We start from the raw sequence: 21,396 nt of genomic DNA, 5'->3' as shown, positions 1-21,396 counted from the left end.
ATTCTGCACTCCCTGTACACAATGAGATAGACATGGGTACATAGTCGATAGCAAACACAATAATGAGCGATAATCAACTGCAGCCAATATCAGTTAGTAATGTGTCTCATTCCCCCAATCCCTCCATGTGTCTCATTCCCCCAGTCCTTCCATGTGTCTCATTCCCCCAGTCCTTCCATGTGTCTCATTCCCCCAGCCAATACTTGACTCTTACTTACCCACACTCAGTCATGCCACACACATTTCACCACTACTCTCACTGAATCCCTCTGACTACGGCTAAATTCATCTTCTACATCAGAACACTACTCCTAAGATTGGGTTGTATCCATGTCTCGGGTCTTTCATTTAGAATAAGGGCAGCTTCGGTCTCCTTCAACACTGACACTCCAGTGCATATTATTAAAAGATTGGGCAGATGGAAATCCTCAGTCTACAACCGATATATTCCTCATCCCGAGAAAGAAATGAGGAAAGCTTTTAAAAGTTTGGCTTTGTAAATTTGATGCAATAAGTGTGTTTTGCTTTAATACCTTTTCACCCTCTTTGCATGAACCCGATTTACATATATTACTAATATGTTTCTGAACATATATATTATATTATTCACTCACTCACTCACTCACTCTCTGGGCCGGCCTAAGACATCATGCTGCCTAGGTCCAACGATAAATGTTACTGGCTATGGGGGGATAATGTATAATAAACACAGGTTACTGGCTATGGGGGATAATGTATAATAAACACAGGTTACTGGCTATGGGAGGATAATGTATAATAAACACAGGTTACTGGCTATGGGGGATAATGTATAATAAACACAGGTTACTGGCTATGGGGGATAATGTATAATAAACACAGGTTACTGGCTATTGGGAGGATAATGTATAATAAACACAGGTTACTGGCTATGGGAGGATAATGTATAATAAACACAGGTTACGGGCTATGGAGGGATAATGTATAATAAACACAGGTTACTGGCTATGGGGGATAATGTATAATAAAAACAGGTTACTGGCTATGGGGGGATAATGTATAATAAACACAGGTTACTGGCTATGGAGGATATTGTATAATAAACACAGGTTACTGGCTATGGGAGGATAATGTATAATAAACACAGATTACTGGCTATGGAGGATAATGTATAATAAACACAGGTTACTGGCTATGGGGGGATAATGTATAATAAAAACAGGTTACTGGCTATGGGGGGATAATGTATAATAAACACAGGTTACTGGCTATGGGGGATAATGTATAATAAACACAGGTTACTGGCTATGGAGGATATTGTATAATAAACACAGGTTACTGGCTATGGGAGGATAATGTATAATAAACACAGATTACTGGCTATGGAGGATAATGTATAATAAACACAGGTTACTGGCTATGGGGGGATAATGTATAATAATCATCGGTTACTGGCTATGGGGGGATAATGTATAATAAACACAGGTTACTGGCTATGGGAGGATAATGTATAATAAACACAGGTTACTGGCTATGGGGGGATAATGCATAATAAACACAGGTTACTGGCTATGGGAGGGATAATGTATAATAAACACGGGTTACTGGCTATGGGGGGATAATGTATAATAAACACAGGTTACTGGCTATGGGGAGGATAATGTATAATAAACACAGGTTACTGGCTATGGAGGATAATGTATAATAAACACAAAAAAAATAATAAGAAGAAAAAAAGAAAAAAAAGAATGCAGCTTCAGAATTAATCTAAATTGTATGCTGTCTAGGAGGTGGGAGGGTCTGAGAGGGAGGGTCTGCTGCTGATTGGCTGGAATGTGTCTGCTGACTGTGAGGTACAGGGTCAAAGTTTACTCAATGATGACGAATAGGGGCGGACCGAACATCGCATATGTTCGCCATCCGTGGCGAACGCGAACATGCGATGTTCGCCAGAACTATTCGCCAGCGAACCGTTCGGGACATCACTATCCAAGAGACATATAACTTTCCCCAGGACCTCAGATCCGATTGTACTGTACAGAGAAGAGGAAGAAAGTTTCTAGCATATAGTTGGATCTAGATCCACAAGTATTTGAGTACCTCCAGGCAACACCTTAATAGAAAAGTTTTCTCCAGTCGACACGACTAACATCTTAAGGGTTTAGTTAAAGCCTCTATCTGTCTCTTTTGCCCCTTCCACAGCCCTCTGTGTCTCTTTGTGTCCCCCCAGCCCCACTGGGTGTCTCTCACAAGATCCTGCCTATCTTTTTTGCCACTTCCCTACCGCTTTGTGGCTCTTTGCCCCCCCTCCCACCCCTCCCAACCCCTCTGTTTGTCTCTTTCTCTCCACAGCCCTGTTTGTGTGTCTCTTCCCTCCCAGCTCCTTGTCTCTTTCTCCCCCAGCCTCTATGTCACTTTGTGTTTCCCCAGCCCCTCCATGGATCTCATCTCCCCCACATTTCTCATTCCACCAGCCCCTCCATGTGTCTTATTCCACCCAGCCCCTCCATGTGTCTCATTCCCTGAGCCCCTCCATGTGTCTCATTCCCTCAGCCCCTCCATGCATCTCATCTCCCCCACATTTCTTATTCCGCCAGCCCCTCCATGTGTCTCATTCCCTCAGCCCCTCCATGTGTCTCATTCCCCCAGCCCCTCCATGTGTCTCATTTCCCCAGCCCCTCCATGTGTCTCATTTCCCCAGCCCCTCCATGTGTCTCATTTCCCTAGCCCCTTCATGTGTCTCATTCCCCCAATCCCCCCATGTGTCTCATTCCCCCAGCCCCTCCATGTGTCTCATTCCCCCAGCCCCTCCATGTGTCTCATTCCCCCAGCCCCTTCATGTGTCTCATTCCCCCAGCCCCTTCATGTGTCTCATTCCCCCAATCCCTCCATGTGTCTCATTCCCCCAGTCCTTCCATGTGTCTCATTCCCCCAGTCCTTCCATGTGTCTCATTCCCCCAGCCCCTCCATGTGTCTCATTTCCCCAGCCCCTCCATGTGTCTAATTTCCCCAGCCCCTCCATGTGTCTCATTCCCCCAGCCCCTCCATGTGTCTCATTCCCCCAGCCCCTCCATGTGTCTCATTCCCTCAGCCCCTCCATTTGTCTCATTTCCCCAGCCCCTCCATGTGTCTCATTCCCCCAGCCCCTCCATGTGTCTCATTCCCCCAGCCCCTCCATGTGTCTCATTTCCCCAGCCCCTCCATGTGTCTCATTTCCCCAGCACCTCCATGTGTCTCATTCCCCCAGCCCCTTTATGTTTCTCATTCCCCCAGCCCCTCCATGTGTCTCATTCCCTCAGCCCTCCATGTGTCTCATTTCCCCAGCCCCTCCATGTGTCTCATTCCCCCAGCCCCTTTATGTGTCTCAGTCCCCCAGCCCCTCCATGTGTCTCATTCCCCCAGCCCCTTCCATGTGTCTCATTCCCTCAGCCCCTCCATGTGTCTCATTCCCCCAGCCCCTCCATGTGTCTCATTCCCCCAGCCCATCCATGTGTCTCATTCCCCCAGCCCCTCCATGTGTCTAATTCCCCCAGCCCCTTCATGTGTCTCATTCCCCCAGCCCCTCCATGTGTCTCATTTCCCCAGCACCTCCATGTGTCTCATTCCCCCAGCCCCTTTATGTTTCTCATTCCCCCAGCCCCTCCATGTGTCTCATTCCCTCAGCCCTCCATGTGTCTCATTTCCCCAGCCCCTCCATGTGTCTCATTCCCCCAGCCCCTTTATGTGTCTCAGTCCCCCAGCCCCTCCATGTGTCTCATTCCCCCAGCCCCTTCCATGTGTCTCATTCCCTCAGCCCCTCCATGTGTCTCATTCCCCCAGCCCCTCCATGTGTCTCATTCCCCCAGCCCATCCATGTGTCTCATTCCCCCAGCCCCTCCATGTGTCTAATTCCCCCAGCCCCTTCATGTGTCTCATTCCCCCAGCCCCTCCATGTGTCTCATTCCCTCAGCCCCTCCATGTGTCTCATTCCCCCAGCCCCTCCATGTGTCTCATTCCCTCAGCCCCTCCGTGTGTCTCATTTCCCCAGCCCCTCCATGTGTCTCATTCCCCCAACCTCTCCATGTGTCTCATTCCCCCATCCCCTCCATGTGTCTCATTCCCCCAGCCCATCCATGTGTCTCATTCCCCCAGCCCCTTTATGTGTCTCATTCCCCCAGCCCCTCCATGTGTCTCATTCCCTCAGCCCTCCATGTGTCTCATTTCCCCAGCCCCTCCATGTGTCTCATTCCCCCAGCCCCTTTATGTTTCTCATTACCCCAGCCCCTCCATGTGTCTCATTCCCCCAGCCCCTCCATGTGTCTCATTTCCCCAGCCCCTCCATGTGTCTCATTCCCCCAGCCCCTTTATGTTTCTCATTACCCCAGCCCCTCCATGTGTCTCATTCCCCCAGCCCCTCCATGTGTCTCATTTCCCCAGCCCCTCCATGTGTCTCATTCCCCCAGCCCCTTTATGTGTCTCATTCCCCCAGCCCCTTCCATGTGTCTCATTCCCTCAGCCCCTCCATGTGTCTCATTCCCTCAGCCCCTCCATGTGTCTCATTCCCCCAGCCCCTCCATGTGTCTCATTCCCCCAGCCCCTCCATGTGTCTCATTCCCCCAGCACCTCCATGTGTCTCATTTTCCCAGCCCCTCCATGTGTCTCATTCCCCCAGCCCCTCCATGTGTCTCATTCCCCCAGCCCCTCCATGTGTCTCATTCCCTCAGCCCCTCCATGTGTCTCATTCCCTCAGCCCCTCCATGTGTCTCATTCCCCCATCCCCTCCATGTGTCTCATTCCCCCAGCCCCTCCATGTGTCTCATTCCCCCAGCCCCTCCATGTGTCTCATTCCCTCAGCCCCTCCATGTGTCTCATTCCCTCAGCCCCTCCATGTGTCTCATTCCCTCAGCCCCTCCATGTGTCTCATTCCCCCAGCCCCTCCATGTGTCTCATTCCCCCATCCCCTCCATGTGTCTCATTCCCTCAGCCCCTCCATGTGTCTCATTCGCTCAGCCCTCCATGTGTCTCATTCGCTCAGCCCTCCATGTGTCTCATTCCCCCAGCCCCTCCATGTGTCTCATTCCCCCATCCCCTCCATGTGTCTCATTCCCCCAGCCCCTCCATGTGTCTCATTCCCCCAGCCCCTCCATGTGTCTCATTCCCTCAGCCCCTCCATGTGTCTCATTCCCTCAGCCCCTCCATGTGTCTCATTCCCTCAGCCCCTCCATGTGTCTCATTCCCCCAGCCCCTCCATGTGTCTCATTCCCCCATCCCCTCCATGTGTCTCATTCCCCCAGCCCCTCCATGTGTCTCATTCGCTCAGCCCCTCCATGTGTCTCATTCGCTCAGCCCTCCATGTGTCTCATTCCCCCATCCCCTTCATGTGTCTCATTCCCTCAGCCCCTCCATGTGTCTCATTCCCTCAGCCCCTCCATGTGTCTCATTCCCTCAGCCCCTCCGTGTGTCTCATTTCCCCAGCCCCTCCATGTGTCTCATTCCCCCAGCCCCTCCATGTGTCTCATTCCCCCATCCCCTCCATGTGTCTCATTCCCCCAGCCCCTCCATGTGTCTCATTCGCTCAGCCCTCCATGTGTCTCATTCCCCCATCCCCTTCATGTGTCTCATTCCCTCAGCCCCTCCATGTGTCTCATTCCCTCAGCCCCTCCATGTGTCTCATTCCCTCAGCCCCTCCGTGTGTCTCATTTCCCCAGCCCCTCCATGTGTCTCATTCCCCCAGCCCCTCCATGTGTCTCATTTCCCCAGCCCCTCCATGTGTCTCATTCCCCCATCCCCTCCATGTGTCTCATTCCCCCAGCCCCTCCATGTGTCTCATTCGCTCAGCCCTCCATGTGTCTCATTCCCTCAGCCCCTCCGTGTGTCTCATTTCCCCAGCCCCTCCATGTGTCTCAGTCCCCCAGCCCCTCCATGTGTCTCATTCCCCCAGCCCCTCCATGTGTCTCATTCCCCCATCCCCTCCATGTGTCTCATTCCCCCAGCCCCTCCATGTGTCTCATTCCCTCAGCCCCTCCATGTGTCTCATTCCCTCAGCCCCTCCGTGTGTCTCATTTCCCCAGCCCCTCCATGTGTCTCATTCCCCCAGCCCCTCCATGTGTCTCATTCCCCCAGCCCCTCCATGTGTCTCATTCTCCCATCCCCTCCATGTGTCTCATTCCCCCAGCCCCTCCATGTGTCTCATTCGCTCAGCCCTCCATGTGTCTCATTCCCCCAGCCCCTCCATGTGTCTCATTCCCCCAGCCCCTCCATGTGTCTCATTCCCCCAGCCCCTCCATGTGTCTCATTCCCCCAGCCCCTCCATGTGTCTCATTCCCTCAGCCCCTCCATGTGTCTCATTCCCTCAGCCCCTCCATGTGTCTCATTCCCCCAGCCCCTCCATGTGTCTCATTCCCCCAGCCCCTCCATGTGTCTCATTCCCCCATCCCCTCCATGTGTCTCATTCCCCCAGCCCCTCCATGTGTCTCATTCCCCCAGCCCCTCCATGTGTCTCATTTTCCCAGCCCCTCCATGTGTCTCATTCCCCCAGCCCCTCCATGTGTCTCATTCCCCCAGCCCCTCCATGTGTCTCATTCCCTCAGCCCCTCCATGTGTCTCATTCCCTCAGCCCCTCCATGTGTCTCATTCCCCCAGCCCCTCCATGTGTCTCATTCCCCCAGCCCCTCCATGTGTCTCATTCCCCCATCCCCTCCATGTGTCTCATTCCCCCAGCCCCTCCATGTGTCTCATTCCCCCAGCCCCTCCATGTGTCTCATTCCCCCAGCCCCTCCATGTGTCTCATTCCCCCATCCCCTCCATGTGTCTCATTCCCCCAGCCCCTCCATGTGTCTCATTCGCTCAGCCCTCCATGTGTCTCATTCCCCCATCCCCTCCATGTGTCTCATTCCCCCAGCCCCTCCATGTGTCTCATTTTCCCAGCCCCTCCATGTGTCTCATTCCCCCAGCCCCTCCATGTGTCTCATTTTCCCAGCCCCTCCATGTGTCTCATTCCCCCAGCCCCTCCATGTGTCTCATTCCCCCAGCCCCTCCATGTGTCTCATTCCCTCAGCCCCTCCATGTGTCTCATTCCCTCAGCCCCTCCATGTGTCTCATTCCCCCAGCCCCTCCATGTGTCTCATTCCCCCAGCCCCTCCATGTGTCTCATTCCCCCATCCCCTCCATGTGTCTCATTCCCCCAGCCCCTCCATGTGTCTCATTCCCCCAGCCCCTCCATGTGTCTCATTCCCCCATCCCCTCCATGTGTCTCATTCCCCCAGCCCCTCCATGTGTCTCATTCCCCCAGCCCCTCCATGTGTCTCATTCCCCCAGCCCCTCCATGTGTCTCATTCCCCCATCCCCTCCATGTGTCTCATTCCCCCAGCCCCTCCATGTGTCTCATTCGCTCAGCCCTCCATGTGTCTCATTCCCCCATCCCCTCCATGTGTCTCATTCCCCCAGCCCCTCCATGTGTCTCATTTTCCCAGCCCCTCCATGTGTCTCATTCCCCCAGCCCCTCCATGTGTCTCATTCCCCCAGCCCCTCCATGTGTCTCATTCCCTCAGCCCCTCCATGTGTCTCATTCCCTCAGCCCCTCCATGTGTCTCATTCCCCCAGCCCCTCCATGTGTCTCATTCCCCCAGCCCCTCCATGTGTCTCATTCCCCCAGCCCCTCCATGTGTCTCATTCCCTCAGCCCCTCCATGTGTCTCATTCCCCCAGCCCCTCCATGTGTCTCATTCCCCCATCCCCTCCATGTGTCTCATTCCCTCAGCCCTTCATGTGTCTCATTTCCTCTCCCCCTTCCAATGTGTCTTACCCACCCGTGTTAATTTAGGGGCAAGTTTCAATTTAAGTGTATCCAATAAATATCTTTTATTATTCTCTGCGATGTTATACTCTTTATATAGTTATTTTACATTGACTGGGTTGTTCAATAAAGTGAGAGTTTTTCCAAGTTTAAGTCCAAAATATCCAAACTGAAAAAAATCTCCAACCAAGCGTTTAGTTTGACTGCTCTGGCCTTAAATTCAGGTTAAATTACTGAGGATCCTCAATTTACTTAATACCCCTGTGTATGACAGCAATGGCGAGCTGTGCCCATTAAACAGGCACACAGAGAGAGAATGTCAGGCATGCCCACACAGGGCATCATGGGAAATTACATCACCAGCTGCGGTAAGTGGCGTTTAATTTACTTACCTCTGCTGCATTATTCAGCCCAGCAAGGAACGAGGAGCTGCCGGAGATTCTGCTATAAAGGTAACGTGTTAAATAGACTTCATCTAACCTGCTTCTATATGGCTCTCGGAAGAAATGCAGGGACTTTCTTTTATTGTGTGAACCATTCAAACTGACAAAACATGACAATGGGCGGAGCTTAAAGCAAGGTTCTATTGCATTTACCTATCAGATTTACCCACAATCCATCAGTAAAATCAATCCCACAGAAGGCACACAGCCGGCATCATGGGCAGAGAGGACAAAATGGCGGCGCCCAGATATTCGCTAGAGATCCGGAACAATGAAGAAAAGATAATAAATAGAAAACTAGAAAGTTGTAGGTATAATCGTTAAAGGGACACTATAGGCACCAAAACAAGTTTCGCTTAATGAAGCAGTGTTGGCGCATAGATCATGCCCCTGCAGTCTCACTGCTCAATTCTCTGCCATTTAAGAGTTAAATCACTTTGTTTATACAGCGCTAGTCACGCCTCCTTGTATGTGACGGATTGGCACAGCGCAGGGTTTTGCTTTCCTGTGGGAAGGCACTGGATTGGATGAGATCATCGATTTTGATGATATCAGCCAAGGAGGCGAGATGACAGCACAGAGACCTGCGATTAATTAAAGGTAAATAAAATACCTTTTTTTCTCCTGCAGGTGGGGCCGGAAACCTAAACGACCACCATGGCACTATAGCGTTCGGACACACACTATAGTGTGGCTACGAAATACAGAAAGGAAAACGGAAAGAAAATAAATGTAATAAGGACACTTTAAGTGCATTTGTCAGGTTTTCAGCCACACTCACATTCTGTTGTTAACACATTCAAAACTCTGCAGTTCTGCTAAAAATAAGTGTTGCTCCTTGTGGCGGAAACAACCTCGCCACTGGGCATTGGAGAAGCCTGTTTGCCCGCCCCCTGCCTGCTGACTATGGTCCCTGGGAGATTTGACCCTTTAAATACAGGATTTGGGCATACTGTATTTTATTATGCTGCTGCTGGCCCTTTAAGAACCATCTGGGGACATACTGTGGAGTTACTGGGTGGCCACTATTTCATGTATCAGAGGCACATGGTGAGAACAATGGATGAAGCACATGGTGAGAACAATGGATGGCGGCCATTTTAACTCACAGACACTGTTGTGACTTTTCTACACAGTGCCATCTGGCCGGTATTTGGTGCACAAAGACATCGTGCAGTAGTTTTAAACTATACAACAGGGGACACATTATACAGTAATTATTTTTCATATAGCCTGTATATGTTCTGCGGAATCTGCATTAAACTGTGTGGCGGAACCCGCCTCGCCACTGGGCATTGGAGAGGCCTGGCTGCCCGCCTCCTACCTGCTGACTATGGCCCCTGGTAAAGTTGTACTTTTGAATGCAATATTTGGGCATATTGTATTTTATTGGGCGGCTACTGGCCCTTTAAGCACAGTGAATGGACTTTTATTGTACTGTGCTGGCCTTTTAAAAACAGTGTATGGACATACTGAAACTTTTTGGACACTTCCTCTTCCCCTCCCCGGGTCCATTGTTCTCCAGCAGGGTGTTGTCCCAGGGACAAGGAAAAGCCATGCTTGCAAGTGAAAACAAAGGCATTCGACCTAACCGTTAAACCCCTGAACCTATTCAAGTGAATTTTGGATATGTTTGTCCCCAAGTTATACTGGTTAAAATAATATAAGTTTTATGTATGTACGATGTTAACTCACAAAGTTATAAAAATTTATAAAAAGTGTGACTTTTCAGCTTGGAGATAATTGAGTAGATACAGTAATTGACTCAATTATCTCCTAAGCAGAGGGGAGGAATATGCTGGGTGTGTTTCTATTGTCCCATTGTGTCTGATTGGCTGCTGTACTTGCATTGTATGTGTTGTAATGTGTTTATTGGTTGTTCTGCAAAACCCTGTGGGCAGTACTATGTTTTGTGGATTGTGAATAAAAGAGGCTGTATGTGCCAGTACAGGGAGTTCCTGCTTAACCCTCAAAGTGAAGTGTTGTCTCATTATTGGGGGAGGATTTATTGTATGCTGTTCCAGTTTGACTGCTAGGAGTGGAAACCTATTCGCATGGTTTGTCCTATTCGGCTGTATACAGCATTCAGAGGCTTGAGAGAATTTATATGTTTCTCCGGTTCGGCGGTTGTGGTGTCTGCTGCAGTGCTTGGAGTCCTCAGGAAGCGCTAGGAGCATCCTTCAACGGAGGTACCCAGTCGGGGTGCCAGGTGATCCGTTACAAACTGTATCTTCCAAACTACTGAACGGATCTGGGTGAATTTTGGATATGTGGTTACTGCATGTTTTGGGGTCCCTGTGATATGTTTTATAAAATTGTATTTCTCTGTCTGTGATAATTATATTTCCCATTGTGTTCAGTAATCATATCACAGGCAGAGGGGAGGATTTTGTGTGGGAGTGTCTGTGTGTATTATCCGTATTGATTGGTTGTTCTGTAAAACCCTGTGGGCCGTACTATGTTTGTGGATTGGTGATCCGTTACACTCCTATGTGTGTGTGACACTGCATATATATACTTGTGAATACACATTGGCATGCAAGCACCAATATTACACACAAACACACCCCTGCATTAAAATGTCAACACTACACACACACACACACACACACACACACACACACACACACACACACACACAGACACACAGACAGACACACACACACACAGACCCCCTTTCAAACATCAGAATTATACTCAAATATTCACACAAGTAACAAGTATACTCCTTACAAAAACACGCCTACATGCACAGATACGGCATAAAAATAGAACCCTTCAAGAACAGGTTGTGACGAAACCAACCTCGCCACTGGGCATTGGAGAAGCCTGTTTGCCCGCCTCCTACCTGCTGACTATGGCCCCTTGAAAATTGGTACGTTTAGAGAACTATATTTGGGCATATTGTATTTTATTGTGTGACTGCTGGCCCTTTAAGCACAGTGAATGGTATTTTATTGTACTGCTGCTGGCCCTTTAAGAACTGTCTGGGGACATATTGAGACTTTGGGTAACAATACCCTTTAAGACTATGGCCCCTGAAAACGTATGGACTTTTATTTGGTGTGTATGGCCCTTTAAAAACCGTCTGGGGACATCTTGTAACTTTGGTGAACAATGTCCCTTTAAGACTATGTCCCCAGACCTGTAAAATAACTTGCCCCTGGCTCTCTCCCTCTTGGTTCAGTAAATAGGGCTTACTGAACCAAGTACCACACAGGCGGACCACCCAGAAGTTAGTGTGCAGGCAATTTACCTCCCAGGCTGTGAGGTTACTGCAGGTTAATTGCACGTGGCGGCGGCCATCTTTGTTCATTCAGATGCGGTCAGCGGTGTATGCTAAAGATTCTGTGGAACCAAAATCGGCTACACATTTTACCGAACACCGCTGATCCTTACCTTCTCCCATACTGAACTTGCAGCTCCAGAGACTAAGTCCCGTTCGAAATGGGACTTAGTCGTTTTTTCGCATGAAATTGACCGCCCACACAGCCCAAATCTATGGAACTGTTTTGGGCAGGAAAATGTGCTTGCGGTCGGTCATAAAGGGACCTCCAGCTAACTTTTGATCCACTGGGGGGATTTGGCTGATTTTTGGAAGGGTGTATGTTTAAAGTGTGCTGATTCTAAATATGTGTATACGGTTTTAAAGTTATAGCACATGTATAAAAACTGTATTTTCCCTGGCTGTAATAATTATGTTAACTGGTTATCTGAGGGGAGGGAACCTGGGGGTTGTAACCGTTATGCTATTGGCTGTTTTACCCCGCCCCTGTGGGCGGTCTTTTATGTGTAAGATGGAAATAAAAGCAGACTGGGTGTGCTAGCACCTCAGATCATCTTGTACCTTCATGAAGTTTCGGCTCATGTTTGGGGGATTGGAGAACTACACTCTGGGGATTGCTATAATCACTATACTCCCCAGGGTATTATCGCTGAGCTCTGCTAAGAGCTTGTTCCTGTTCCTGCTCTCTGGAATTCGGAGAGGTCCATCTACTGGAAGCTAGTCCCTGGTCTTGGGTCCAGAGTGGGTAGCGTGGCGAGACCCCAACCAAGCTGCGGCGGTTCGTGGGAGTCTACAGTGGTAATGGTGTCTGGTGGAGTGCGTGGAGACCTCGGAAAGCACTAGGAGCATCCGTCAGCGGAGGGTACCCGGTCGGGGTGCCAGTGGTTCCGTTACACAGGTCAATAGCAGATCGACAGCTGGCAAGGCATCATGGGATTTCTACAGCAGCTGATGATCTACCTATTGGCCACCTCTGCTAGATAGCGGATTAGATAGAAAAAACACAAAACAAAGGTGATACAGTTCAGTGGGTCTATTAGTGAGGGCTGCAGTGCACAGTACAAGGAAACCCAAACCGTGTGGATAAAAAGATAGTGAAATAAATGGCGTATACTGCGCCCAAAATGTATACGCACATAAATCTTCAGAGGGTGTAATAATTTAGACCTCAGAATAACAGAAAAAACACAATAATAGTGCAATACATTATAGTAGGATACAAATTGAAAAGTTAGTGGTATATGAGATCCACTCACATTTGATTGGGCTATCTAAGAGCTCTACTGTGTTGCGCGTGGACGGTATAATCCCCGTCTTAGGATATATGATGGTGTAGGCAATGCCGGTGCTCCAAATGCAATGCAAATATGCGTAGTATATATGGAGACCAATGGAAAGACAAACAAACAAAAAAACTAAGCAAAAAATAAAATACTGTACTTACATTAAAACAGCATGGGTGGTATAATCCCCACCTAAGGATGTATTGGTACCAGGAAGCAAAAAGTTGAGTAGAAGGCAAATAACTATAAAAAGTAAACTTTAATTAAACAAATGTTAAAAAGCAATAAAACTGATGCGTTTCGCCTGTTCAAGGCTTTTGCAAAAGTGTGAGATGGTCCTTACAGTGTTCTGTTTATATATGGTGATCTTTATTGTAGTTTGCTGCCTGGTGAATCCAATTTCTGGCTTCGTGGAACGCACGCGTCATACTGGAAGTGACCCGACGGTAGTTATGTATTCTTGATGTTTTTTTTCGGTTATTCTGAGGTCTAAAGTATTACACCATCTGAAGATTTATGTGCATATAAATTTTGGGTGCAGTATACGCCATTTATTTCAATATAGCGGATTGGGGACATTAACAGATTCTTACACTGGGGCCCTGAGGTTTCTAGCTATGCCCCGAGTGGACATATCAGCAGCTCTGCTCTCGCTGGATGAACTGAGTACGTACTCATAAGACTTTCAATCACAAAGAAATTTGGTGAAAATAGGGGGCGTGGCGAAGGGGGAAGAGTTACATTGCAGAAATTTGCAAAACTATTTCTAATATTTTTTTTTTTAGCAAAACTAAAGAGATTTGTAGGTGGAGAAAAACAAAGCATGAGTATGAGGTCAAAACCAAACCTGATCACACTAACCGACTGATCACACTAACAGATTGATCACACTAACAGACTGATCACACTAACCGACTGATCACACTAACCGACTGATCACACTAACCGACTGATCACACTAACCGACTGATCACACTAACCGACTGATCACACTAACCGACTGATCACACTAACCGACTGATCACACTAACCGACTGATCACACTAACCGACTGATCACACTAACCGACTGATCACACTAACCGACTGATCACACTAACCGACTGATCACACTAACCGACTGATCACACTAACCGACTGATCACACTAACCGACTGATCACACTAACCGACTGATCACACTAACCGATTGATCACACTAACAGATTGATCACACTAACAGATTGATCACACTAACAGATTGATCACACTAACCGACTGATCACACTAACCGACTGATCACACTAACCGACTGATCACACTAACCGACTGATCACACTAACCGACTGATCACACTAACCGACTGATCACACTAACCGATTGATTACACTAACCGATTGATTACACTAACCGATTGATTACACTAACAGATTGATTACACTAACAGATTGATTACACTAACAGATTGATTACACTAACAGATTGATTACACTAACAGATTGATTACACTAACAGATTGATCACACTAACCGACTGATCACACTAACCGACTGATCACACTAACCGACTGATCACACTAACAGATTGATTACACTAACAGATTGATTACACTAACCGACTGATCACACTAACCGACTGATCACACTAACCGACTGATCACACTAACCGACTGATCACACTAACCGACTGATCACACTAACCGACTGATCACACTAACCGACTGATCACACTAACAGATTGATTACACTAACAGATTGATTACACTAACCGACTGATCACACTAACCGACTGATCACACTAACCGACTGATCACACTAACCGACTGATTACACTAACAGATTGATTACACTAACAGATTGATTACACTAACAGATTGATTACACTAACAGATTGATTACACTAACAGATTGATTACACTAACAGATTGATCACACTAACCGACTGATCACACTAACCGACTGATCACACTAACCGACTGATCACACTAACCGACTGATCACACTAACCGACTGATCACACTAACCGACTGATTACACTAACCGACTGATCACACTAACCGACTGATCACACTAACAGATTGATCACACTAACAGATTGATCACACTAACAGATTGATCACACTAACAGATTGATCACACTAACAGATTGATCACACTAACAGATTGATCACACTAACAGATTGATCACACTAACAGATTGATCACACTACCTGAATGATAAACTGCCAGAATTTTCTAAGTAAATGAAGATACAGTTTAGGCATTACTCGTTACCTGAAATGTTACGTTAGATGTTTCTTAGAATTCTTACTACTAATTACTATAAAAAACACATGTCGGGGGCGGGGCCGGACCGCCGAGCTGGACGGTCGCAAGCCTGAGCAGCTCCTGCAATTCAACAAAATTTACTCTCTAAAATCGTGCCTCACCACCTAAAATCAGACTGCCAGAGAAGATACCCAGTGCTGAGAGACTGCAGGACCCGGGGAGAGGCTGGCTCACCGAGCTTCAGTCCCCCAGGGGAGAAAAACACATTGCCCCAACCGGGGCCTTCTCCTGCGGTGAGTGGGGCGGACGGCCGCTGCCCCACTATCCTGCGCCACAGAACCCAGTCACGGGTACAGACCGGCACGGATCCGGCTCCATTCCCCCCCCTCTGGGCCGGGGGGGTGATCCCGGTCCTCACCCTGTGGCCCTGACCGCGACACTGCAACTGGGGCCGGGGAGCCCGACTGCCACACCTAAAATGGCGGGTGTCATGCAGGGGCGTATTAGCCGCGAGGCAAACAAGGCATTTGCCTTGGGCGGCATTTTCCAGGGGGCGGCAAAAAAAGCCGCCCCCAAATGCCCAAGGCAAATGTCTTGTTAGCCTTGCGGCTAACAGACATGCCGGCATGCTGCTGGGCGATCGGGCGGCTGGCCGGCGAGGGAGCACTTCCCCTGAGCTGTCTGCTCAGCTCCCTCGCCAGCCGCAGAGTGAGGCTGGGAGGCGGAGCCGGAATATGACGTCATATTCCGGCTCCCAGCCTCACTCTGAGGCTGGCGAGGGAGCTGAGCAGACAGCTCAGGGGAAGTGCTCCCTCGCCGGCCAGCCGGCCGGCCGCCCGCCAGGCAGTGCCGCCCGATCGCCCACTGGACCACCAGGGAGGAAGAGACAGCCCCCCTCCCCAGCATTCCCAAAGGTAAAAATGTGTTAAAAATACATTAAAAAAAAATGTTAAAATATTTTTTAAAAAAATGTGTTAAAAATTTTTTTTTTAAAAAGTGTTAAAAAATTTTTTTTTTAAAAATGTGTTACATTTTTTTTTACAAAAAATGTGTTAATGTGGGTGGGTGAGTGTGTGTCTGTGTCTGTCTGTGTGTCTGTGTGTCAGTGTTTCTGTCTGTGTCTGTTAGTGTGTGTGTGTGTCTGTTAGTGTGTGTGTCTGTGTCTTTGTGTGTGTGTCTGCTAGTTTGTGTCTGCTAGTGAGTGAGTGTGTGTCTGTTACCGAGTGTGAGTGTGTCTGTTACTGAGTGTGAGTGTGTCTGTTACTGAGTGTGAGTGTGTCTGTTAGTGTGTGTGTTTCTGTTAGTTAGTGTATGCGTATCTGTCAGTGAATGTGTGTGTGTGTGTGTATTTAGAATGCGGGGCGGGGGGAAAGGTTGGGTGGGGGTGGCGCGGGGGGAGGGGGGGCGCCTGAGTTTTGTCCTGCCTAGGGCAGCACAAAACCAGGATACACCACTGGTGCCATGTGCGCAGACGGTAACCTGAAGGCCCCAGCCAGACGCAAGTGCACAACAAGCGGGCAACAAGATACGCTGAGCCCTGTCACCTCGCTACATGGAAACGCAACAACAGAGCCCTGCCACACACCGTGGCAAACTCCTGGCTTACTCGGCTCACATACCCAGGATCTGGATCCGGTCTCCACGGCAGCCTTCCTGGGCCTTGAGCCCTTAGAGGACGTTCCTCGAAGCGCAGCCCCAAGCCCACGCATACTCCATCAGCCAGGCAGCCCGTTACCGGCCAAAAGTGGAACCGAAACCGAGGGCACAGGCGGCCGCTCAAACAGAGCCCAGGGCTGGCAGAGTGGAATACACCGGACCAGACCCCCCCTCAAGCCTCCGATCACAACAACGTCGGGTTGGAGGTGGGTGAGTCACAAGATTGAAGGACTCAGCAAGCCCTGCTACATAACCTGCCCAGCAGCACGATGCAGACAAACATGAGAGACATCGTGGTTTCTGAGGTGAGAACACAGTGGAGCCCAGCATATGGCAATCCTGCTCATAGATTACCACACAGCCTGATCTAGGAACGACCCCACACAGAACCAACACAGATGTTCCACCTGTAGCCTGCTGACACACACTCACACAAGCATGCTTTCATCGCTTCTACTAGGGACTGTCCTCCCATGGCTTGCTCTCTGTCAGCTACATGCCCAGCTGGACACTCAATACACAGCTCGCACAGAGAGGTGCAGGGGTTAGGAAACTACAACTCAGGAGCAATGACAGGATACAGAGCGGTGACCCAGCAGACAATTACTCCTGAATGTGTAGCGTAAAAAATAGCATCTACTTTGCCTTATGCCTTATTTTCCATGTCCTGCTGTCCCTCTTCTTGTAAATCACGCTGTCTCTCCATGGTATAAGTCTAGATTCTTTGCATCGCCATTCTTCACTTATCAGATTAACGCTCCATAGGACCTTCCTGTGTTATCTCTGTTTCAAATGCTAAACATAGGCTTATCAGTCAGACAACAGCTGTATGCCCTCGCAAAATGCCATTTCAGAGTGTATTAACTGTTAGTTAACTATGTCTTCACCATACTGTTTATTAAGCTTTACACAAAGAAGAAGAAAAATAATAAGAGCTTTCCTGTGTTATATCTACTTCACATACTGAACAAAGGCTTATCTATCAGACTACAGCTCATTGATCTTGCTGAATGCCATTGTAGAATGTATTAACTGTTAGTTAACTATGTCTTCACCATACTGTATACTAAGCTCCACACAAAAAAAAAAAGTGCTGTTAATAATTGCCACGATACTGTTAAATATGTATGGTTTCAGCGACTTGTACTTGCTGTCGTGGCAATACAAGTGTGTATGTTAAATCTAAGCACTGCAAAAATAAAGATAAAAAAAAAAAACAAACAAAAACAAAAAACACATGTCTACCTTTTCTGATGAACTACTCTTTGCGTCCCACGCTGGAGCCACGATATGTATGACATTCGAACAGGAGAGATTACCACCATCAGTAACAAAGACAGAGCCTTCTGCCACCTGAGTTCCTTTGCCCACTTTATACAGATCGTCCTGTAGACTCGTCCCAGCCTTATGAAAGAGCGCCCTGCTCGCTCCTCCATTACTCAGGTCCAGATCTGTGCTCACGCTGTTCACAATCACATCAGTCTGATTCACAAAACATAGGAATATTATTAAATAAATACAATGACAATAGCACGAATAATCAAAATTTGTAAGATTTGTTATAATTTTACCACATGACAGGAGGCGAATATTTTGCATTGACTTTCTTTACTTTAAACTCCAGCAGCAAAATGTCAATCAAAAAACTTTAACCAATCAAAACAACCAGTCTTTACATATATAAGTAAGGACATCCCCCAACTCTTCCTCTTTGTTTGCTGCTCCTGTGGAGGCACAGGTCAGAGTATTGCTTCTTATCTAATTATTTATATTGTATAGTTTATTAATATTGTATTCCTTATGGTACCCCCCTTTTCCCCTTTACTGTACTTATAAAGTCTGTGTATGGCATAGTCTCTCTTGTTTCTGTCTAGCTCCACTCTCTCTTGTTTCTGTCCAGCCACATGTCCAACGGTTGCATCTTACTACGCATGGACAACATCTCTGCAGTCCAATACACCAATCACCTAGGAGGAGCTTGAATTCAAGTTCTATCACATGCTACCAAAGACAGTTACAGCTTTTGTCTCTCACGCAATATCACACTACAGGTGGAATACCTACCAGGAATTTCAAACCTCACGGCAGACTGGTAATCCCGGCACTGGAGAGACGGAAGCGATTGGCATCTCCACGAGTCGATCTTCCAGGAACTATATAGATACTGGGGGCCCCTGATCGTCGACCTCTTCACCTCACGGACCAACCATCAACTTCCCAGATTCTTCAGCTAGCTATCGGATCTGGAATGCGAAGCACTAGACGCGTTCCTCCAGGACTGGCCGAACCGGGGTGTTTACACCTTTCCCCCCTTCTCCATGCTGGCAAAAGTGATCCATCAAGTACGAACCCAGAGGACTTCTCTACTCTACAGTCAATAGTGGTTCCCGGACCTGCTGGAACTGTCCTTTGTTCAGGGAGAACCTCACCCCCTCGTACTAAGACCGTCTGGCCCTAGTGGCTTGGAGTATTTCAGGAGAGCCTGGTCCATAGACGGATTTATCGCAGATCATGAAGGACCTACTATGGGACTCGTGGGTATCCAGAACTAGACGAAGTTACCTCGCCTTCTGGAACATATGGTCTAGCTGGTTTTTGGAGAGGGACTCTGATCCCCTTACAGCACCTACTTCCATGATTCTAAATTTTCTCTCTCACTTATTTGAGTCGGGACGTTCCTATCGGTCCATTAATGTCACATGATAAGAGATTTCGGCAGCTCGTGTTCCGGTACAGGGTCTCCCAGTGGGTCAAAATCCTCTGATTTACTGACTCCTGAGAGGTATTCGACTGTCACGTCCTCCAGCTCTGAAATATTCAAAGCTTTGGGACGTCGACGTGGTACTATGTTTTTTTCTGGACTGGCCGGACGTTTCACTGTCCCTTCAACAGCTTTCAGCGAAACTTACGATGTTACTTTGCCTAATATATTTATGGCAAGTAGCAGATGTTCAAGCCTTCAATGTTCAAGCCTTCTCCTTCAAATCAGACGGAGCATCCTTCTCGTTGTCAAGACGGACAAAAAACGCTTCCTTCAAGTTTTTTTTACCCAGATTTAATCTATACTTTGTGTGGTTAAGACATTACTACATTACATGGAAACCACAGCTCCTTTACGGGGTGCTGCGAAGGGCCAACTTCTAGTGTCATACACAAGACCACACAAACAAGTTTCTACTACTACCCTCGCTCGATGGGTACGTTGGATTCTTACTTTGGTAGGTATCGAATCTTGTTGTGGCGCTCATGCCATACGGGGCGCATCGGCAACGCATGCTTTTTCGACGGGTGCATCGCTCACGGATATTATGCGATTGGCGGATTGGTTGCGAGAGGACACATTTCAGGTTAATTCTTTTTGACCTTCCTCTCACGCTTCTTTTTCTCCAATTGAATATCGTTAAAAATGCTAAATATGAAGCCTCCTGTCATGTGGTAAAATTGTAGATTATGCTAACGTAGTGTACCTATAATCTTAATTTTAGTAATGACAGGAGGTGAGTATTTTCCCTCCCTGTTTCCAGCCCCCCCCCCTTTATCTTTCTCATATTTTGTTCTATTTGTCTTTGTATGTTTCTATATGTTTTCTACAATTTTATTGTTTAGCAGTAAAACAAGGATTTTTTATATATATTTTTCTAATGAATGCTATGTAGCTAGTACTTGGTTTGCTCTGTTATACATTAGAGTTTGTGTAGTCGATTTTATTAGAACATTATGACTGTTATATATTCGATATTTAATATAATAAGACGTAGAATTACGGTCACTTGTTTCTTTCTTTCAGCATGACTATAACCACCGAACTCAGTTGGGATATCTCGACTTTACCACTACGGGATTATTTGAAGTTATCAGAAAGTTCTACGGTTTCTGTTCCTGTTGAATGGATTATCTACGCCCACATCAAAGAAAGAGGAAGAGTTGGGGGCTGTCCTTACTTATATATGTGATGACTGGTTGTTTTGATTGGTTAAAGTTTGTTGATTGACCTGTTGCTGCTGGAGTTTAAATTAAAGAAAGTTATGCAAAATACTCGCCTCCTGTCTTACTAAAATTAAAATGAAAGAAACACTACATTAGCATAATCTACAATTGGTCAAACTAAATACAACCATCATGTTAATTATACAGATTGTGCTTCACTTCTTAAACATTCAAACTGACGAATTTTGAGAGAATATGTAAGTCGAGTTTTATCTCCCCCTAGTATTTATCGTATAACATTAATATCACCCTAGTAATATCATGCAATATCAATATTTTACCCTATTGATGTCATAAAAATATCAGTATCTCACCCTAGTAATAATATGTAATAATATCAATATTTCACCCTAGTAATGTCATAATAATATCAGTATCTCACCCTAGTAATATTATGTAATAATATCAATATCCCATCCTAGTAATGTCAGTATAATATCAGTATCTCACCCTAGTAATATTATGTAATAATATCAATATCCCATCCTAGTAATGTCATAAAAATATCAGTATCTCACCCTAGTAATATTATGTAATAATATCAATATCCCATCCTAGTAATGTCAGTATAATATCAGTATCTCACCCTAGTAATATTATGTAATAATATCAATATCCCATCCTAGTAATGTCATAAAAATATCAGTATCTCACCCTAGTAATATTATGTAATAATATCAATATCCCATCCTAGTAATGTCATAAAAATATCAGTATCTCACCCTAGTAATAATATGTAATAATA

The 21,396-nt window shown here is 47.1% G+C and overlaps 1 protein-coding gene across 2 annotated transcripts in view; it reads right to left on the bottom strand.

Annotated features, from left to right (window-relative positions):
- PARP14 (poly(ADP-ribose) polymerase family member 14) overlaps positions 1–21,396 on the bottom strand; it is a 189,427-nt gene that overhangs the window by 64,129 nt on the left and 103,902 nt on the right. For both annotated transcript variants that reach the window (XM_063429155.1, XM_063429154.1), the window contains exon 7: positions 17,910–18,146. In XM_063429155.1, the coding sequence (XP_063285225.1) occupies positions 17,910–18,146 (237 nt within the window). The remainder of the gene's footprint in view (positions 1–17,909; positions 18,147–21,396) is intronic.

The sequence above is a fragment of the Pelobates fuscus genome, chromosome 8, assembly GCF_036172605.1.
Source record: "Pelobates fuscus isolate aPelFus1 chromosome 8, aPelFus1.pri, whole genome shotgun sequence".
Classification (NCBI taxonomy): domain Eukaryota; kingdom Metazoa; phylum Chordata; class Amphibia; order Anura; family Pelobatidae; genus Pelobates; species Pelobates fuscus.
The sequence above is the reverse complement of the archived record's forward strand: the minus strand, read 5'-3'. Positions and strand labels throughout refer to the sequence as shown.